The sequence below is a fragment of the Tricharina praecox genome, assembly GCF_024521635.1.
Source record: "Tricharina praecox strain CBS 144465 chromosome Unknown BZA05scaffold_38, whole genome shotgun sequence".
In the NCBI taxonomy this organism is placed as follows: domain Eukaryota; kingdom Fungi; phylum Ascomycota; class Pezizomycetes; order Pezizales; family Pyronemataceae; genus Tricharina; species Tricharina praecox.
Window position 1 is genome coordinate 39,265 of NW_026250440.1, and position 17,885 is coordinate 57,149.

General features: G+C 55.6%; 7 protein-coding genes across 7 annotated transcripts; 3 read left to right on the forward strand and 4 right to left on the reverse strand.

The window, feature by feature from the left end:
* Positions 1-540: 540 nt before the first annotated feature.
* On the reverse strand, positions 541-1,547 carry BZA05DRAFT_191382 (uncharacterized protein). Its single transcript, XM_051479419.1, has one exon. The coding sequence runs from the start codon at positions 1,318-1,320 to the stop codon at positions 610-612; it is 711 nt and encodes a 236-aa protein (XP_051335163.1). The 5' UTR covers positions 1,321-1,547; the 3' UTR covers positions 541-609.
* Positions 1,548-3,049, forward strand: BZA05DRAFT_191383 (uncharacterized protein). The gene is made up of 3 exons (XM_051479420.1): positions 1,548-1,987; positions 2,068-2,204; positions 2,278-3,049. The coding sequence occupies exons 1-3, from the start codon at positions 1,774-1,776 to the stop codon at positions 2,974-2,976; spliced, it is 1,050 nt and encodes a 349-aa protein (XP_051335164.1). The 5' UTR covers positions 1,548-1,773; the 3' UTR covers positions 2,977-3,049.
* Positions 3,050-4,202: 1,153 nt separating this feature from the next.
* Positions 4,203-6,319, reverse strand: BZA05DRAFT_411950 (uncharacterized protein). Its single transcript, XM_051485044.1, has 3 exons — positions 5,990-6,319; positions 5,331-5,907; positions 4,203-5,187 (listed from the first exon to the last, which is right to left on the reverse strand). The coding sequence occupies exons 1-3, from the start codon at positions 6,167-6,169 to the stop codon at positions 4,562-4,564; spliced, it is 1,383 nt and encodes a 460-aa protein (XP_051335165.1). The 5' UTR covers positions 6,170-6,319; the 3' UTR covers positions 4,203-4,561.
* Positions 6,320-7,366: 1,047 nt separating this feature from the next.
* BZA05DRAFT_449074 (uncharacterized protein) lies at positions 7,367-7,672 on the forward strand (the record flags this gene model as incomplete). Its single annotated transcript, XM_051487317.1, has 2 exons — positions 7,367-7,502; positions 7,566-7,672. 2 exons carry the CDS (start codon positions 7,367-7,369, stop codon positions 7,670-7,672), a joined length of 243 nt encoding a protein of 80 aa, XP_051335166.1.
* A 2,656-nt stretch (positions 7,673-10,328) lies between these two features.
* On the forward strand, positions 10,329-11,028 carry BZA05DRAFT_411958 (acn9 family domain-containing protein). The gene is made up of 2 exons (XM_051485045.1): positions 10,329-10,507; positions 10,567-11,028. The coding sequence occupies exons 1-2, from the start codon at positions 10,441-10,443 to the stop codon at positions 10,902-10,904; spliced, it is 405 nt and encodes a 134-aa protein (XP_051335167.1). The 5' UTR covers positions 10,329-10,440; the 3' UTR covers positions 10,905-11,028.
* BZA05DRAFT_411960 (uncharacterized protein) lies at positions 10,877-13,183 on the reverse strand. Its single transcript, XM_051485046.1, has 2 exons — positions 11,488-13,183; positions 10,877-11,436 (listed from the first exon to the last, which is right to left on the reverse strand). Exons 1-2 carry the CDS (start codon positions 13,153-13,155, stop codon positions 11,050-11,052), a joined length of 2,055 nt encoding a protein of 684 aa, XP_051335168.1. The 5' UTR covers positions 13,156-13,183; the 3' UTR covers positions 10,877-11,049.
* Positions 13,184-13,864: 681 nt separating this feature from the next.
* BZA05DRAFT_449077 (uncharacterized protein) lies at positions 13,865-15,113 on the reverse strand (the record flags this gene model as incomplete). The annotated part of the gene is made up of 4 exons (XM_051487318.1): positions 13,865-14,352; positions 14,403-14,491; positions 14,547-14,749; positions 14,811-15,113. 4 exons carry the CDS (start codon positions 15,111-15,113, stop codon positions 13,865-13,867), a joined length of 1,083 nt encoding a protein of 360 aa, XP_051335169.1.
* Positions 15,114-17,885: the final 2,772 nt, after the last annotated feature.

Genomic DNA, 17,885 nt, shown 5'->3' on the forward strand with positions numbered 1-17,885 from the left:
ATCTAGAGTCCTTAAGTACTAGAGCAGAACCGTAGAGCAGATCTTGCTTCCTTCGCATTCGCGTAGGGCATAACTAATCAAGCGATCCAACAGCCACCGTCTCGAACTAAAGAAGCACTATCAGCCGACAACGTTAACGACCAACCATGTCTGGACTTCAGGCCCCCCACAACCAGCCACGTAAAGCGGCGAGGTCGCCCGCGTCGTTTCGGGTGCTGGTTTTTTCTTCCTTTTCTTTTGGGGAGAGGGGGACACGGAAAACAAAGGATCCGGACGGGGAAGACCGAGTCCTGTTTTTTTTCCTGCCGGGTACTCACTTCATACCGGGACCAAGGATAGAAGCAGATCAAGCCGACAGTCACAGCAGTCGACAGTTCATTCGGGATGGCATCTTTCCCCAGAGACCAACCAGTCCCTACATACACAGGATGACGGCCGTGGCTGGCGAGTCGGGTGTGACTAGAGTCTAGACTAGGTGGTTAGCACTCTACACATTCCTGTTAATCACCCACCCTGTCAGCCCTAAGCAGCACGTCCACTGATTGGTGGCAGACGTGTCGGTTCGGCTCGGTAACCCACGTCCAAAACCGGCAGCCAGTCACCGGAAAGTCAAGTCAAGTCGGTGAGGTGGGTGGGTACATACATCCTGCTGTGCTGTGTTGTAGCCATCAACTCGCCGATGCCGCGTGCGAGGAGAACAGGTTCTTTATGTATTTTACACACGAGTGCGCGCGTGCGGGCGGCAAGAAGAAACTCGAGAGCGAGCTCTGGAAATCCGCACACACGCCAAGCGAGGCAATTTCGGTTCGCGATAGACTCGATACTTTGTATTCGGGCGTGCACCCTATCAGAAGGTCCACCGCATGAATCGGACTGGGATCTGATACCTGGCAGGCTGCAGCCGCCTGAAAAAACGTGTGGGACCGATAGACACCTGCTTGCCTGCCTAGGTGGAGTAAGTACTAGTGGAGTAGGTAGATCGAGCTGCCTGCCTGTATACTGGTAGGTAATCTCGAGTAGAGTAGAGTACCTGCTGCCCGCGCCGTGGGGAGAGGAAGGGAGGAGGAGAAGCAGGGGAAGGAGGGGGAAGAGGAGGATTACGGGGAGGAGGAGGAAGTGGAGGTGGAGAATGACGAGGAGGAGGAAGTGGAGGAGGAGGGGGTGACGGTTGTATGTAAGAGTAAGGGTGGCGAGGGGCGAAGCGCCCCGTCGAATAATAACAATAACATTCGGTGTGTGTGATACGGGATTGGATGGATAGAACGATGGATGGTGGATGGCTGGCCAATGTTGCGAAAAGAAAGAGAGCTGTACATACATGCATGCAAGCCACCTAGGGGCGCGGGAAGGCAGGCAGACGCTCTTCTTTCTTAAAACACAGCCTCCTCCCACACCCTTTTTCAATTCCCTTTTCTTTCCCTCCTTCCTTCCTTCCTTCCTCCCTCCGTGCAACACTATTTGCTCGCGAATTCCGCACTCGTTTTCCCCTCCTCCACAGACAACGATCTGGCTAGTCGATAACCCTCGTTCAATCCCAACACACCCCGGCCACCCCACAGAACGAACCAACCGAACGATCCGCGACTCGTGCTGTGTGTTGTAGTCGAAGATAAACAGAGGAACGACATCTTCATTTTTGGAGCGATAGGAAAAAGCGATCCGACGACTACTGAATTCTTCGCATCTTCGCGGGTGTGAATGATTTGGTGCGTGCGAGGCCGCTAGAATATTTGGACTTTTTCGAGGGACTCAATCGACACAAGACAAGACATCATGATGCTGCGTTATTTCACAATTCTAGCCGCGACGTCGGTCACCGTCGTCTTTGGCCAGTCGGAGACGCTTTCTATGACGCTTTCTACAGCGCCTACTGCGTCGGACACTGCGAGTGCCGCCGCTGCGACACACACCATTAAAGTCGGGTTCCCCGTCGGACAGCATGCGTTTTCGCCGGAGAATACAAAGGCGGAGATCGGTGATACCATCGGTACGTAGTTCTTTGTAGGAAGCGGGGTGATGGGGGTGATTGAGCGGGAAATGATGGATTGCTAATTCCATTCAATTCAGTCTTCGAGTTCCTCCCCAAAAATCACTCCGTTGTGCTCATGGACCAACTTTCTCCCTGTATTCCATATGATATGGCCGGACACCCGGCCAGCGATCTGTGGTGGTCTGGTTTCTGGCCGGTTGAGAAGGCGGAAGATGTAAGTTTGCCATTCGTCTGAAGAAAGAACCGATTGTGTATCACGAACACGAGGGGCTGACTTGTATCACCAGCCTAAATATTACACCAGGGTTGTAGAGAGCAAAGACCCAATGTGGTTTTATTGCTCGGCTCCGGATTCGTGTAAGACTTATGGAATGGTCGGCGCCGTCAACGCCAAAAACCCCGCCGTGGATCTCGCCGCGGCACAGAAGGCTGCCAAAGCCGTCGACTTCTCATTAACCCCCGGCGAGTCGATCCCTGACGAGCAGAGTACCGGCGCCAAATCCACATCGACCCCAGCAGCCTCATCCGGCAGCGGCGGCGACAGTGGTGGCGGCCTCTCCGGCGGTGCCATCGCCGGAATCGTAATCGGCGCGGTCGGTGCCTTTGCCCTCGTGGGACTCCTCTTCTTCTTCGTCGGCCGCAAGAAGAAGGCCGCCGAGCTCAAGAACAAGACCGCCGGCAGCGACGCCGAAGCCGCCGCCGCCGCCCCAACCGCCGGTGGAGAGCACCCGCCCATGTACCAGGACCCACGATACAGCATGATGCAGCAGCCGCAGTCGCCGGGTCCCGAGCAGTGGGGCGGCATGAAGGGTGGCCACCAGAGCTACGTCCCCGAAACTGTCGACCACTCCTACGAGGCCGGAAACCCCAACCGCATGAGCGAGCTCCCCAGCCAGAGCTACGATCCCGTCGAGATCTACACACCCGGCGTACAAGAGCAGATTGCGGGCACGCCGAGGACCCCGGTGGAGAATGCGAGGGTTTAAGACCCTGATGGAGGATTCGAGGCGAGACCCTGTGGATATTTCTGTTCGCCTCTTTTTTCTTACTTTTTTTGTTATGTGCGTACTTCTCACAACACAACCACAACACCCCCCATGCGGGGGAAAACCTTCAATTCTTATTTCTGTGTTAATTCCATGAATTTCTTGTTTGATTTCTTTTGTAAATACCAAACTTTATTTTGATATTTTGCGCGCGCGGGGGTCGGGTGGGGTGGGCGTGGGATGGTTGTTTGTTGCGATGTTTGGTTGGGGCCTGCTTGATGTTGGGACTTTGCTGCGAGTGTGCGAGGGAGCGAGTGAGATACGGGGATAGGGAGTTGAAAGTAAGATGTGAATTGACGTTTTTTTGTCGGTGCATACGCAGCAACGGGGGGCAGTAATAGATACACGTCCCACGGGATTCCGGACATGCTCTACACACATATTCAAAGTTCAGCCCGTGCGGACGTGTTCGTATGCATAACTGGAGGCTGGCGCTGAGGAGGGAAGCACACGCACTGGGGTGGAGGAGTGGGAAGTGCACTTGATCGCAAACCGGATCTGACCAAGCCCTTCCAGTACTCCACGGTTCCAACTTCCAGTCACCAAGCCCCTCCATGGTTCCAGCTTCCAGTCACATGTCATTTTCACATTCACTTTGAGGGGTAAGGCTTTTTGGTGGAAAATGCGATTCAACTTTCAAGGATCTCATAGAGCGGCGAGCCGGTTGGAGATGCGGGAAGCCGCGGTTTGTGGCCTGCGGACGCCGGGCGGTTGGACCACGGCGGCTAGATCACGGGTGACGGCGGGAGAGCCAGGGATGGATCGATGGGTGGATGAATGGATTGGATGGATGAATGGTCGTACTGGTCGTGCTGGGTGCTGGTCGTGGTAGTCGTGCTGGTCGTGGTAGTCATGCTGGTCGGGTCGTGCTGACTCCGTGTGATTCGTCCCGTTCAAGAATCACGAGGAGGCCGGGCCATCGACGGGGCCGAAATGTGGGGATCGTCGGGTCGGCGACCTACCGGTATGGTACTAGTAGTGTACGGTACCTATCCGTCCGGCTCTCGGGAATCCCAGCTTTCGGCCTACATACCTACACTCTGTTAAAGTTTGGACGCCCAGAGATGTTGGCGCGAATAAAGTTCCGCGGCGGACGGTCGACCGAGTGTTGCCTGGGTCGAGTAACCTTCGGACCAACAAGTCTGAAGTTTGTATATAAAGAGAAACCTCGCTGCTGATGTTGCTGTATCGAACTGATCATCTTTACCCTTCTACTTGAATATTCCAACACATACAAAATTCCGGAACGGCTACGTGATGGCAGCGGGATGTGTAAGTACTAATAGTGTTTCCGTTTTAAAACGGTGAACAAGAAGAAACTTGAGACTTGAGTGGACATTTGATTGACTCCCAACTCGAGTAAACCGACTTCGCCCAAAAAAGCACACTCCCCCCTGCCAACGGGCTGAAACCGTAAAACCCGCGCCTCCTCACCCGCAGGCCGCAGGCAGCAGCTGACCGATATACCGTACACACTATGCCACCTAAAAAGCTTACTACTACTGCTGTACAATGTACATGAAAATCAACGATACCTTAATATAACAACTACGAAAAGCACCCAAGTCCCAAACCACGACCAGTACGTGGTTTTGTACGCATACACTATTGCGCCGATGACTCCGCACACAACCGCAAGAACACAGAGCGCCAGCATGCACCAGAGGAAGATACTGCGGCCCCGAGACCATCTCTCGGCTCTGGCTCGCGATTTGTGCGCCGCTTCGAGCGTGGGGCCGGCGGCCCAGCTGATGCTGCTGATGGGGTTGTTGGGGCTGGGGTTGGGGGTGGGGGTGCGCCACCAGTGATACCACTTTGCGGGGCTGGGGGTCGGAGGCGGCGGTGCGGGAGTGGGCTTGTGGACGGGCTTGCGAACAGGCTGGGGAGCGGGCTTGGGGACGGTGGTGGGGGGGTTGCAGGAGAGTGTAGCCGCACATGAGGGCTCGGGTGCGAAGGTGCCGTAGAAGCTGGCGTTGGGGTTGCGAGAGAATGGAGTGCTGGCTGTATTCGTGAGATTATATGTGCTGCCGCCGGCGGTGGCGGCGTTGGTAGGACACTCTGGGCGTGTGGGCGGGACGGAGCCGTGGTTTTTTGTTGTTATTGTTGTCGGTCGGTCCCTCTGCCGCCATAAATTGGTGCGCATCCATTCCTCTGAATACGGACCAGAACGCGTCAGTTACTCTAAAGACCGTGCCGCCGCGGCCGTCCCAGCGCCCACCACGCCAGCCCAACTGTCGCTATCACCGTGACAGCTATCGCCGTCCCCGAAACCACGGTGCCAGTTAGGAACGCACCTAGCAAGCGCTCTGTGTAGGATGACTCCGCCGCTACTACTACCCCCTCCTCTTCCGAATTGCCCCAACCGTCCCCATACGCCTCCTCGTACTCCTTCATCCTCCGCACGGACCACAACCCGCTTGCTACCATTCTGCGCCCGTAATCCCTCGGATGTCCGTAATCCCTCGGATGCGCTGTAGCCGGTGCGGCCGGCGGCGTCGGCGGCGTCAACAGCGGCTGCTGTAACAGCGGCGGCGGCCTTCGCGACTTCGGCTCCTCCTCGGCATAGACGACGACGCCTGGAAACCTCTTCCTTAAGTGGGTGAGCACGATGCGAAACGCATCTGGCGACAATTTTGCCGTGCCGTTCGGAAAGCCGGCCAGGTTCTCGCGAGCAACCAGCATTGGCGGTTGCAGCCTGACATAGCTCTGTTTTATCTGCGTGGCGGTCGGCTTGCCGGTGATGCGCACTTCGAGGAGGATCCCGTTGTCCGGGTGCGGCTCCGGTGGGCTCCGCTTCAAAGGCAGGAAGCCTTTGCGCTTTTTTTGGCTGGTAAACTTTTTGGACAGCAGGGTGTTGCCCAGGCTTGTGATCTGCCGGCGGGGGAAATGTCAATTCGGCCCGTGGTTCTTCCCCGCCGGAAAGAGTTGTGTGCGGAGCGGACGGACGACTCACGATCAGGATCTGGATATTGACCCTCCCGGGCTGCGAGCTGTCCTGCTTTGCGTCCGGATTCGACAGGACCAGGATCGGGTGCCCGAGGGCTCCATGTTCAGCTTTCGCAATGACCGCACGCGTGTCCTTGTTGTCGGGCAGCCAAAGGATCGATGCCGGCGCGACTGCGACGTTCTTCATGTTCGAAATATTCCAATGCCCGTCAGGTCAGGTCAGCCGTGACACACCTTCACGACGGGAAGGAGGGGGGGTGACGAACTTCCTCTTCGTTTGTGCGGAATACGCATCCACTTAAATACTATCTATGCCCAACGCATCCGCCGCGGGCGGTGCTGCGCAACCCAACCCAACCCAGCCCAACCCAACATGCACGCACTGCCTACATATGCAGCATGCACTGCACTTGTGACGAGCCCTGCCTGAGTGCTCGGCCCACTGCCCGCGCGGGAAGCAGCGGGCGCCGGGAGCTGCGCATGATGATTGGCTAGTCTGAAACAGTCTGTGGGGCGGGTGGGCGGGGGGCTCAAATCTTGGGGGTGGGACCGTGGGCCACGACCACTGGGTTAATTCCCCTCCAGAGTATGGTTATTGTTTTGTTTTGTTGCTGCCATAAAACGGCGGAGCACAATATCCCCACATCGGTGGGGTGATGGTGATGGCGGGATCGGCTTCAAGCGCACATGCGTGTATGCGTGCGCACATCCGTCTGCACAGTGCGCTGGAATGCTGCTGCAGCGCTGCTTGCATCCCACCGTCCACGCGAAACACACTCCCAGAGTCCCAGGCAGCCATCTTTCCACGACCGCCAACCAGCCCCGCCTTGGCTCTAATCGCCGGGAAGGGCTCGAGCAAATCATTCATTCACAATTTCACAAGATATAATATTGTTGGAAGTGGGGTGCTAACTATGGGATCCGGCTCCGGAGCCTGGAAAAAAGCCCAGAGAAGCCTGCGCGCGATACATACCTACGGTGATATCTCACAGCTATGGTTTGAACTGGTACCAACTGATGCCGCCGCACCCGCCTTTCGCGGGGAGCTACAAATCCGTCCAGAGCTCGACTATTGATGGCTATCGTTCGGAATGCCAACTTGCCAATCGGATACCGGAATGTATTTAGCTGAACGAGTCACGAATTATCCTGATTGCGGATGCAACTTGCGTCCCGGCATATTCAGCCTTACCACCTGCCCTCCCCGTCGTCGGTCGAGCAAGGTTTTCCGCCGCTTGTATGGTATGGTATATAATCCCTCCTATCCCTCTCGTCAGGTCCATCTGACTCTATCCTGCCCCTTCAGACACCATTCACGATCCCAACTCACGTCTACTACAAACACCTCACTCCCACCTACCATTACATACCATATATACCAACAATGAAGCTCTCCCTCGTCCCCCTCCTCGCTCTCCTCGCCACCAGCGCCTCTGCGGGTCCCGCCGCCTACGGCGTATGCCAGGCCGGCTGTGCGTGCGTCGTCATGGCCTGCTACGCGGCCGGCGGAGCCACTTGGGGTATGTACATACCCTACATCCGCGATGCTGCTTGAAGCCTAATCGTTGTGTGTACCTATGTAGGCGCTACACTAGCACTTACCGCTCCCGCTACCATCATTGGCTGTAACGGGGCCTACGCTACTTGCCAGTCGGCTTGTGCGCTGGTCGTGTTCGCTCCGACTCTTTGAGGTGAGAATGGGCCTGGGTACATCTGTGTTTTTTGGTGCTGTGTTGAGGTTTATCACTACCACCGCTCACCGACTACTTGCGGATGGGTGCGCAAGGGGACGATGGTTAGCTGTATGTACATATGTGGGTGCCAGTGTTGTAGTTGTATGTACATATCTGCCAGTGTTTGCGGGATGTTTTGGGTTTGCTAGGTAGCATTTCTGTCTATGGATTTGTCAGGAATTGGAATGGCCAAGGGGTCGGCGGGAATCGATATTGTCTTTTTCAAAAGCATGAAGTAGAGTAAAGCTGGGACAGCATGTAATTACATGGCCTATGTGTGGGCAAAAACGGAGCTGGCGGTTCGATTCGAACCTGAATCCTCACTCGACACCGGTAGATCCAAGTGCTACTTGTATGTACCACCAAGCAGCAACTATTAGACATCCATCACCAGCCACGAGCAACCGACCTGACTACGGTGGGTATCACCATATCAAGCCCAGCCAGGCGCAGAAATCGGCCCGGGGCGGAGGCGTTCAAGCGGGGCATCAAGCGGGCCATCCAGCAGGCGCCGGAGGAAGACGCAGACCCTGCGCACATCTGAGACTCGATTATAGGTAGGTAGTTGGCAGCGAAGGAATGAGACAAAAATCCGGTGGGCATAGAAGGAACCCCCAAAGAAACAGCCGGGAGCGGGGGACGATGAGTCAAGCAAGAAGGTGGGTGGATGATTGGAACATGGAACTTGAAATGACGAGTCACGAACCGACCTGGCCTATCGCACGGCCGGGAATGGGATGGGTACCACCCCGCTCCCCGCATGTGGCTCCACCTAGGTAAAAAGGGAAAGAGAATGACGGTCGGTACCCCGAACCCGAGCCTGAGCCTGAGCCCGAGCCCGGCGGCGAAGCGCACAGTCGGCACGGGAGAACTTCAAGAAGTACCGGGACGGAGGATACCGGCAGAATGGCCACGGAGCTTGGGAGTCTGCAGCGGAGACCGCCCCGGAAAAGTCGGCTTGATTAGAGGCTTCCCCACACCACGCTGTGCTCCCATCCAAATCGCTAACCAATGAGCTGGTCGACTGCAGAACGGACTTAGAGGTGGGAAAGATGTGAAAATAGAGAGGAGAAGGCGAGAAAGAGAGCGAAAGAAGAGGAGGGAAGAGGCGGATATGGAAGCAACCCATCATCGCTGACGGCGATGTGCTCATGGCCTGCTACAACGGGAGCATACAACTATATACAGTTTTTTGACATTTGACCGGACCCCCGTAGACGCCGAGTGAGAAGAATGATAATATCAGTTGAAACCGACCCGGTGAGAGGATTTGCATCCACCATGTACTGAGTACGTACCTAACGATTGACCGCCTCCCTGCATTGGCGTTTTAGCTGCGTGCGGTATCCGACACTCCTTCCTGCACGGCCGCTGTCGCACGCCTTTCAGCATTCGCGTCTGCATCCCCATCACCACTGACTCACAGCTGAAATAACCGCCACGGCGGGGGCACGCATGGACCACAGCGTATGCAGAATCAACAGCGGACGAGCCGACGAGGGTAGGTACTAGGCACAGTGACAACCGGGTGGAAAAGGATATGCAATCTGTCATGATCCATCAAGGTCGAATGCAATGATGTAACGGGGGAAAAGGATAGGCAGTGAGACAAGCCGTCACGACATGATTGGTTCCAACTCCGGTGATACCTATCACTTCGATGCGAATGCTATCACATGCACTCCTAAGTTCCCAACGAGCCGTAACCCTCGGCTATCTGTTGCAATTGCTTGCTCAATTCTTCGCTCATAAGCGATTGATACGGTCATATTTACAATAATTGACATCACACACACGCGTACAAGAGCCGACAGCTCAACATCTTTCCTCGCCCTCTCGCATACAGCCAGAGCAACAATGAAAGACGCAGCCATAGCTTTATTCGCATCAACCGGAGGCAGTGTAATACCGGTGACACAGTGGGAGTCGACATGCGCAAGCACAGCGGCCAGCTCCCGAACTTCAAAAATAAGATTAATATTAGAACCGATATATTATCGGATTTCAGATATTAAACTGAAAAGAACAGATACTACACTTGATCTAAGCCAAAAGGCTGTAGAGGGAATATTATTAGTTGATATTCGGGAATGTTGATAGTTAGGGGTGGGGAAGACGTACCAAAGAGAGCTAAAGAGAAAAGAAGAAGAGGGGAGGGAGAAGAGATTTTATAGTTGTTGCAGCAGCACTAGTGAGGACGAAAATTTGGCCGATACGAGGGCCTAGGGCTTAGGGCTTGATGCCGGTGCAGCAAACCAGAGTGATATCTGTGATGGGTCCCCGTATCTCACCGCAGTCTGCAACACACTTCGCGACCTCTCATAATCTATAAACTAATGTACACATCAAAACGAAGCAACTATCAATGACGGGTTAGGGATATGACAGTCGGAAAACGTCTGGTTTTCGCCAACGGCGACGAAGTTAACGCGCGTGAAGTGTGTGCACTGTAAACCAAAGCTCACTCCGAGTGAAACCAGCGCCGTGCTCGATTCGGTATGTACTCGAAGCCCGCAATCCTGAGTCTCCTACGTAAACACTGTAGAATACACGCCGCCCGTCACGTATATACGCAGATATCACTCTTCAAGTCCATACCACACTGGCGGGTGGTACTTACCCTACCAGGACGCTACGCTACGTCACCCCGGCACCGCGTCGCCTGCAACCTCGGCAACCTCCGTCCTCCCGTCCCCGTCCACGTCCACGCCCGACACGACACACCATGTTTCCCACGGCCCGCTGTCTCGCGTCCCACCCGCGGAACACACTCCTCAAGAAGCCCTCTCTCGGTTCCTCTCTCTTCCCCCTCCGTGGCCCAATTCTACTCTACTAACCCACCCGCCGCCAGCGCTCCTCCCTCCGCTCCAGCTCTACCGCCGGCTCCTCCGAACGCACCGCAAAAAGCTCCCGGCGGACATGCGCGTGCTCGGCGACGAGTACGTGCGCGCCGAGTTCCGGCTGCACCGCGATGTCGAGAATCCAGTGCACATCGTCGGGTTCCTGACCGAGTGGCAGCTATACGCACAGGCGCTCGAGGGAGATACGTGGAGGGGCGTCAAGTTGGAGAAGGACAAGATCGAGAAGATGAGTGATGAGCAGGTGGGACAGCTCTATGAGCTCATGAGGAATATACGCGGGTTGGATGAGGGCAGTGGCGAGGGCGGAAAGGGGAGTAGTGGGTTGTAAGTAAGATGGCGGTACTGGGAGGTGCATGATAGCTTATTGGTGGTGGTGGTGGTGGTGGTGGTGGTGGATTGTTCTTGTAGATATAGAGTCCGTACGATGTCAGGTGTCTAATAGGCATCTACTTACAGCATATCCATAACCCATACTATCGCCTCCTGCCCACACCACCGCCGCCTCCGCCGCCAGACTTATCCGCCAGACTGACCACCTCTCCAATGCCAGCTTCTTCCTGCTCATCCTCCAGCGCCCGAATCTCTTCCCTGCAATCCCACCATTTCTCTTCGGCGATCGCGAACGCGTCCTTCTTCAACTCCTTGACCGTCTTCATCGTGTTTTTGCCTTCGGCCTCGGCCTGCTCGATGAGCAGCTGTTGCCACTCGTTCGATGTGCGGGCATAGAACTCGCGCAATGACTCGAAGGGTCGCGGGTGAGGTGCCGGGTCCTCAGCTGCTGGGTGCTCAGGCTCCTCTTGATCCTCTGCTGTAGGAGATTCTGCCGGTACTTCAATCGCCGGGGCGGTTCTGGCCTTCTTCTGTGTGGTGTCAGCGAGCTGAAATGGAAGGGAGAGATCTGAACCACGAGCCTTTGCCTTCTCGGCACGCCTCTCTTCCAGCTCTGCTTCACTGATCTTGGGCTTCTTCTCATTCACTTCCTCCTCTTCCTCCTCTTCTTCCTCGCTGTCCTCCTCGTCGTCCTCGTCGTCCTCGTCGTCTTCACTCTCCGAATCGACCCATTCGGTCTCTGTCTGCCTGCTGAAGACGGTCCTTACTCCGTCCAGCTTCCCCAGGTCAATCGCAAATAGCTCGTCGTAGGCGATCTCGCGGTCCTCCTTCTCGAATGTACCACCGTAGATGTACAATACGTCGTCCTGGACGGCGAGTGCACAGTGCATCCTTGGGGTTGGAAGATTTAGGGTCAGTTCGCTCTGTTGCAGGATCGCAAGCCTTTCCTTCTCCTCATCCGCCTTCTTCCGCTCTTCCTCCTCACGCATTTCTTCCGCCGACTTCCCCGCCTGCTCCGCCTCCAGTCGTGCAAGATTCTTGAACAGCTCCTCTTCCGCTTCCCTTCCACGGTCTCGCCGGCCGCCTCTTTGCTCCACCATTCTCTTCTGCTGTCTGGCTTTGCGGAGAGCTAGGGGGAAGAAGCGATTCCGCTCGACACTCCACGCGTACAGCTCGTTGAAGAATATACTATCCAAGCCCTCATCGGTCTCGGCCTTATCGTGGACACCACCAAACATTATCCCTCGGCCCTTGTGCGGGGCCATCGTGACACCGACTCTCTTGGGGTTCGGGGCATTCCCGGGCTTCTTCCTCCGTTCCCAGCGGATCTTTCCCATATCCTCCTGGTCCAGCCTCAGCAGCCAACTATCCTCATGGACATTCCCTATCTCGCTGACGGCCATCTTCCCGCCGCCCTTCTTCTGTGCACTCGCCACCTTCGTCTTCGAGTACCCACCGAACAGCACAGCGCCCTGCTCATGCGGCAGCAGCGAAAACGAGCTCCTCGCATCGGGGCGCTGCCCATGTGCCGGCAGCACCACCTGCGTCCACGTATACGACACGACGTTGAACACCCACAAGTCGCCGAGATACTTTGTGCTCGCACTAGTATCCTGGAAGCCGCCCCACAGTACGACCAGGTTCTTCCAGCCGACCATGCGGTGTCCGCTGCGCGCCGGCGGCGCCTTCCCTTTCACCTCCACTCGCGCCCACTCCCGCGTCTTGCACTCGAACGACCAGAAGTCGTTGTAGTGGTAGAACGTGTTCTGCTTCGGACTGCTGAACTCCCCGCCAAACAGCCACAGCGTTCCGCCCGCGTGCTGCGTCGCGCAGACCCAATGCCCGCTGCGCGGCAGCGGCGAGTTCGGGCTGGTGATACACCGCCACGAGCCCGTGGCCGTATTGTAGATGTTGAGATCGTTGAAGAACGCCGCGAGCGAGCCATTGAAAGTCTCGCCGCCGAAAAGGAACAGCTCGCTGGCGCTGGCGGGCGACGCGGTGAGCGTGGGCCCTGAGCGCAGCGGCGGCGGCCCGTCGAGGACAGTCTCGGTCACTTTCAGGAACTGCGCTTGCTTGCGCGCGTATTCCTCGAGCACCGCGTCGATGTCTTGGTCCGTCGCATCGATGATCACGTCTTTGCCGCCGGCCTTCTTCGAGGACTTCTTCTCCTTCGTCGCCGACTTACGCGCGGTCTTTTCTGCCACCCGCGCTTTCTTGTCGACGGTTTTCTTCTTGTCTTTTTTCGCCATTGTAGGTGGTGGTGGGTGGGTGGGTGGGTAGGTGGTGATGCGCGCTGGCCGTTCGTTGGTGGGGCGGCCCGCCGAAGTGGACTTTGGGGGGTAAAAAAATGTGGGGGTGGCAGACGCGGGTAGGCTAGAGCACGTTGGGGAAGGCGCTGTGATCCTTGTTGGCGAGGGGGATGCGTCTTCTCAGCTCGCACCCGTTCCGGTGCAGGCCTCGATGTCTTTGGGGACGTTCGTATGTAGGTACGGTAGGTATATCTCATCGGTTTATCTGGAGTACACTGCATCAAATCATCGTACACTCAAAACTAATTACATAACCGCCACTGCCAGACGAGCCCTGGTCGCTAAGAATACATGAGCTGTCAAGAACATTGTGTCCCCCAGCACCTACATAGCACCTTCCTACGCTCCCTTCCCCCCCCCCCCCCCCCCCTCCTTCCCAGTCGCCTAGACTTTCCCTGTGCCTGACCAGTCCCTATCCCATGTATCTACAATCCCGATTCCTGACGCTGAAGACGGTCGCGGAGTGCGAAATGGATGTGAAAGCCGGAGCCAAGGTCCAAGGTCCACAAAGTTGACACCCTCCTGTGCCCCTCCACCTCGCAGCGCCCAGCGGTGCACGAACGGCCCGCAGCCCGCTGGTTCGCCGAGTCGGTACCCTCGCTCATATCCGTAACCTCGTAAAAAGAAAACCCTAAGCCGGCCTCGCTCTTCACTGATGGTGGTGCAACTGGTGGTGGTGGTGTTCCGAAGGAGGACACAATCCGGTATCACTGCCGACCTCGAGCCCGATATCGTCCTCCCAGTAGCTCTCATCATCAGAGCCATACAGTGTCGGGGCACGCACGAGCGCGGGCTGCGGACTGCGCAGGTGACCGCCCTTATACTCCAGCGACGTGGCGCGGTACTGCTTCTTCTCCTTCTTCTCGCGGACGAAGACGCGCATGGCCGGGAGGCACGCGGCGATGAATGCGGTCGTCACCTCGATCTGCGACGCGAGATATAGGATCTCCTTGAACCGCTGGTCGTCCTGCGGGTTGCGGTCCTTGATCGCAGGCCGCAAAGCGAGGATCACGATTATTAGACGGAGGATCGCGGCGAGCACGGGGATTGCGCTGATGGTTAGGAAGATTACGACGCCGCAGCGCTCGCGCCGGCCGAGGTGGAGCGTGCGAAGGATCGCGAGGAATAGGCCGATTACTGGAGGTGTTAGCATTCGAGTGTAAAGGATCGAGATGGATAGGACTTACGGAAGAGATCGGTGGCTATGTTTGCGGCGGCGGTCTTGGAATGGTTCCATATCTTCTGCTGAGGCGAGCAGTAATCGGTACCCAAAGACCTGCTTTCAATCAGCACAGTTCATGGTTGCAATCGATTCAAGAGAGTCCCCTTACCATGCACGTTCAATAGGCAGACAGGTCACGAACATCATCAGAGTGATGACCAGGAACGTGACCACCACCAGCGCCGTCAGAACATAGAGCGCGATCTTGCAGGCGCGGGTCATCTTCTGGCGAAAGTGGAAATATATCGAGAGGAAAGCCGCCTTTATCAGCCACACGATGACGAAATACACAAAACTCTGCGCATAGAGGAACTATGATTATTGCCAGTCAGCAACCTGCATGCGGGCGGGGACTTATGCACATACAACATACCTTCAGCGTCATGATTTTTGCCTGTGCCTCTGGGGATGTATTAACGGCAGACGTAGACCGCAATCCCACCGTGTTCTTGAAACTCCTATCGCGGATGAGCTGGGAGTTTTTGACGGTATTCGCAATCACGGCGGCCGTCGCAGTGGCCAGCGCAAGACAGAGGAAGAACTCGGTATCGAAGTGGGAGCGAATCTTCTTGCGACTGCGGGTGCAAATGACTATCAAGCGCAGTCCGCACACCAGATATGTGAGAACCAGACACAGCCAGTCCACCACGATGGTGGTTTCTGGTGATACTGCCATTCCGCCGTGGTTCGTTGGGCTTCGGGGTGAATATATAGCTTGTTTTTGTTTGTTTTTTCGGAGGAGGAGGAGGAAGGGAACCAGTGGCGCCCGGGAAGGTTATATGTCCGAGAAGATGAGTGAAAGCGCCGGTGATACACTCGGGTACTCGACTGTCGTGCGAAGTCTGTCAGTTATTCGGCTCTTGACACTTCCACCTAATACCGGACGACGACAGGAAGTGTGTAGTACTATGCAAATGGATAACATACCTAAACGGCTGGGGGGAGCCAAACAAACAAATGAAGATGCGAACACAAAGAATAGACCGGAGAGCGCGAGCTGATCTTTAGTTAAGTAGAAGCGGGTGGGGGGAGGGGATAAGAGTCCGCGTAGATATCTGTCAGTCACGTCCGGCATCCTGCCGTTACCGATTCTGCATAGCCCCTCGCTGACACTATACAACCTCATCAGTACATACTATAGAATTCTTGCGTCCAGGTACAGATGTCCATGTACATACCCTCACTCAGACCTATGGGACCGTAGGAGCAGGGTTTTTTATTTCAGGACAGTGCAGTGGTGTACATTGGAGCAATGTACCGCCGAAGTAAGTGTGTATCTACGATGTCCAGCAGTTTTCGTAGCACACAGATGTCCACCATCCTGGTGGTACGGCGTACATCTGTGTGTGCGGAAAAGGTTGCGCAGGTCAGCTCTGAGTCTTGAGTCCTGACTGGTGCGTCGTGTAGCCCTCTTCCCAGGTGTCAGCTCAGCAGGGATCTCGAACAGCAAAACGATTGGATTGGAGGCTGTCTTCTTTTCTTTTTTCCCTTTTTGTTTGTTTGTTTTGCAAGAGGGGATAAATACAGTAGCAGCGAGACGAAGGGTGGCCCCGGAGTGGCGGTCTCGGTAGTTACCTATGATAGTTAATCGATATTAAGGACTAGGGCACCTGTATCTTGAATCTTCCGAATCCCACGGACGGACTGACTGACTGACTGACTGGACGGGGCGGTTGAGATTCATCCAACGAACCATACAATGTGCGAGGCGTGGAGGGGGGATGGTGGGTTATTGTTCTGGTTTGCCCAACATTGGCGCGCAAGGCGTTCTCTGCTTGCATGGCCTTGGGGATGTTCGGATGGTTATCCAGTCTCGTCCGAGTTCTCCAGGTTCTTCGCCTGGCCCATCGCAGCTTACCCGGGCACTCTAGGGAAGAACTCATGCAATGATGGATGTGTAGATAGATACTTACTTGCGCTGCCAGACTTACCGTACCGTAGCTCTCAAGTAAGTGGGGCTCGGTATATACTAGTAGTAACTAGTGTGCTGTGGGGAGAGGGCTTTACGGGGCCCACCTGTCAGCAGGTAGCGCAGCGCTCGTTCGCGGGCCATCGCAGGTGACGATGTGCAGCGATTGGATCTCAGCCCTAACCATAGGTGAAGACCGTGACCATACCGCCGGGAGTAGGCTAATACTTACCTGACTGTATACCTGGTCGGATCACTCTGGGGCCAGGTCGTCGATGCGCATCACTGGTCGGAAACATAGCCACCGATAACCCAGGGAAACCGCCGAGATTATGCCGATGCTGCAGTTTATTCCAGGTAGGGAGGTACTTAAGTAAGTAAGAATATGTAGCCTGTAGGTATGTAGTCGCTCAACGCCTGTCGAGTGTCGAGTGTCGATTCTCGAGCAAAGTTCTGTTAGGTCAGCCCGCACCTTCTCTTCCAACCGCAGTGTGATGGCCCCAGCATACCAGTAGTTAGTTGGTTAGGTGCAACAATCGTACAACGACAACACGTTGACGCAGGCGCCAAAGCACAGCCATCAACGGGCCCGACGTCACGATCGAGCAAATACCTCAATGTTGACCGAAGAATTTACTTGGTCAACCATCTGGCACCGCATCAGCCACAGAATTCGAATCGTACGAGCATTTTTGACTGCAGCGAAAACCCGCCTATGTACATACATAATATCAGCCCCGACTTTCTGGTGTTGATGGCTTCGGATTGCCCCGAGAGACCTGGTCGGTGCTGAGCAGCGACATGGTGGTTTCCAACGCCTCGTCTGCATAGCCGACCAGATATGTATCGGGGGAGAGATGCGGCCTTCGCTCAAGGGTTTCAGTGCCTATATAGAGAGTAAGTACTTGGTCAGGCCGATTGCAAAGGCTGAGAAGTTGAGTATGCGCAACACTACTTACATCTAGATACCATGTCGGTGATTAACTTTCCGGATTCACTGGTAATAATATCTATTGAAAATTTGAATTATCTTGGTGGTGTAGCCCGGGAAGGGAAACGGCGAAAATGAAGGATGATGGAGAAGTTGAGGTTCGATTCAACTTCGAAGAGCCAGGCTCTACTATACTCGAGGACTCCGCTGCCTGCAACGTTCGGTGCCACCCGATCTGGCTAGCGCAAAGTTCAAACGCTGCTGCGGTTCTTCAATATCGCTGACAAACTCCCAGAGTTTGTAGGAGAGGCTTGGAAAAGCTGACAGATCTGTCTGGGACTCTACTAGCTTGTACCGCGTGTCACCGTTAATTCTATGGTCCTGTGGGGTCGGTGCACCAGCGGAGCTTGTCACTCGGTACTGGGACTGCTGCTGCTGTGGTGCGTGCACTGATTGGCGTCTTCGCTCTGGACTCTGGAGGGGGTCCACGCCGGGTTGGACCTGTGCGTAGATCTTTGATGCTTACACTGTTCACGTTCACGTTCGTCTCCTACCCTCCATTACGTCGTGTCGGTCTTCCTCCGTGTGTTCGGCAAGTGTCTCTCCTC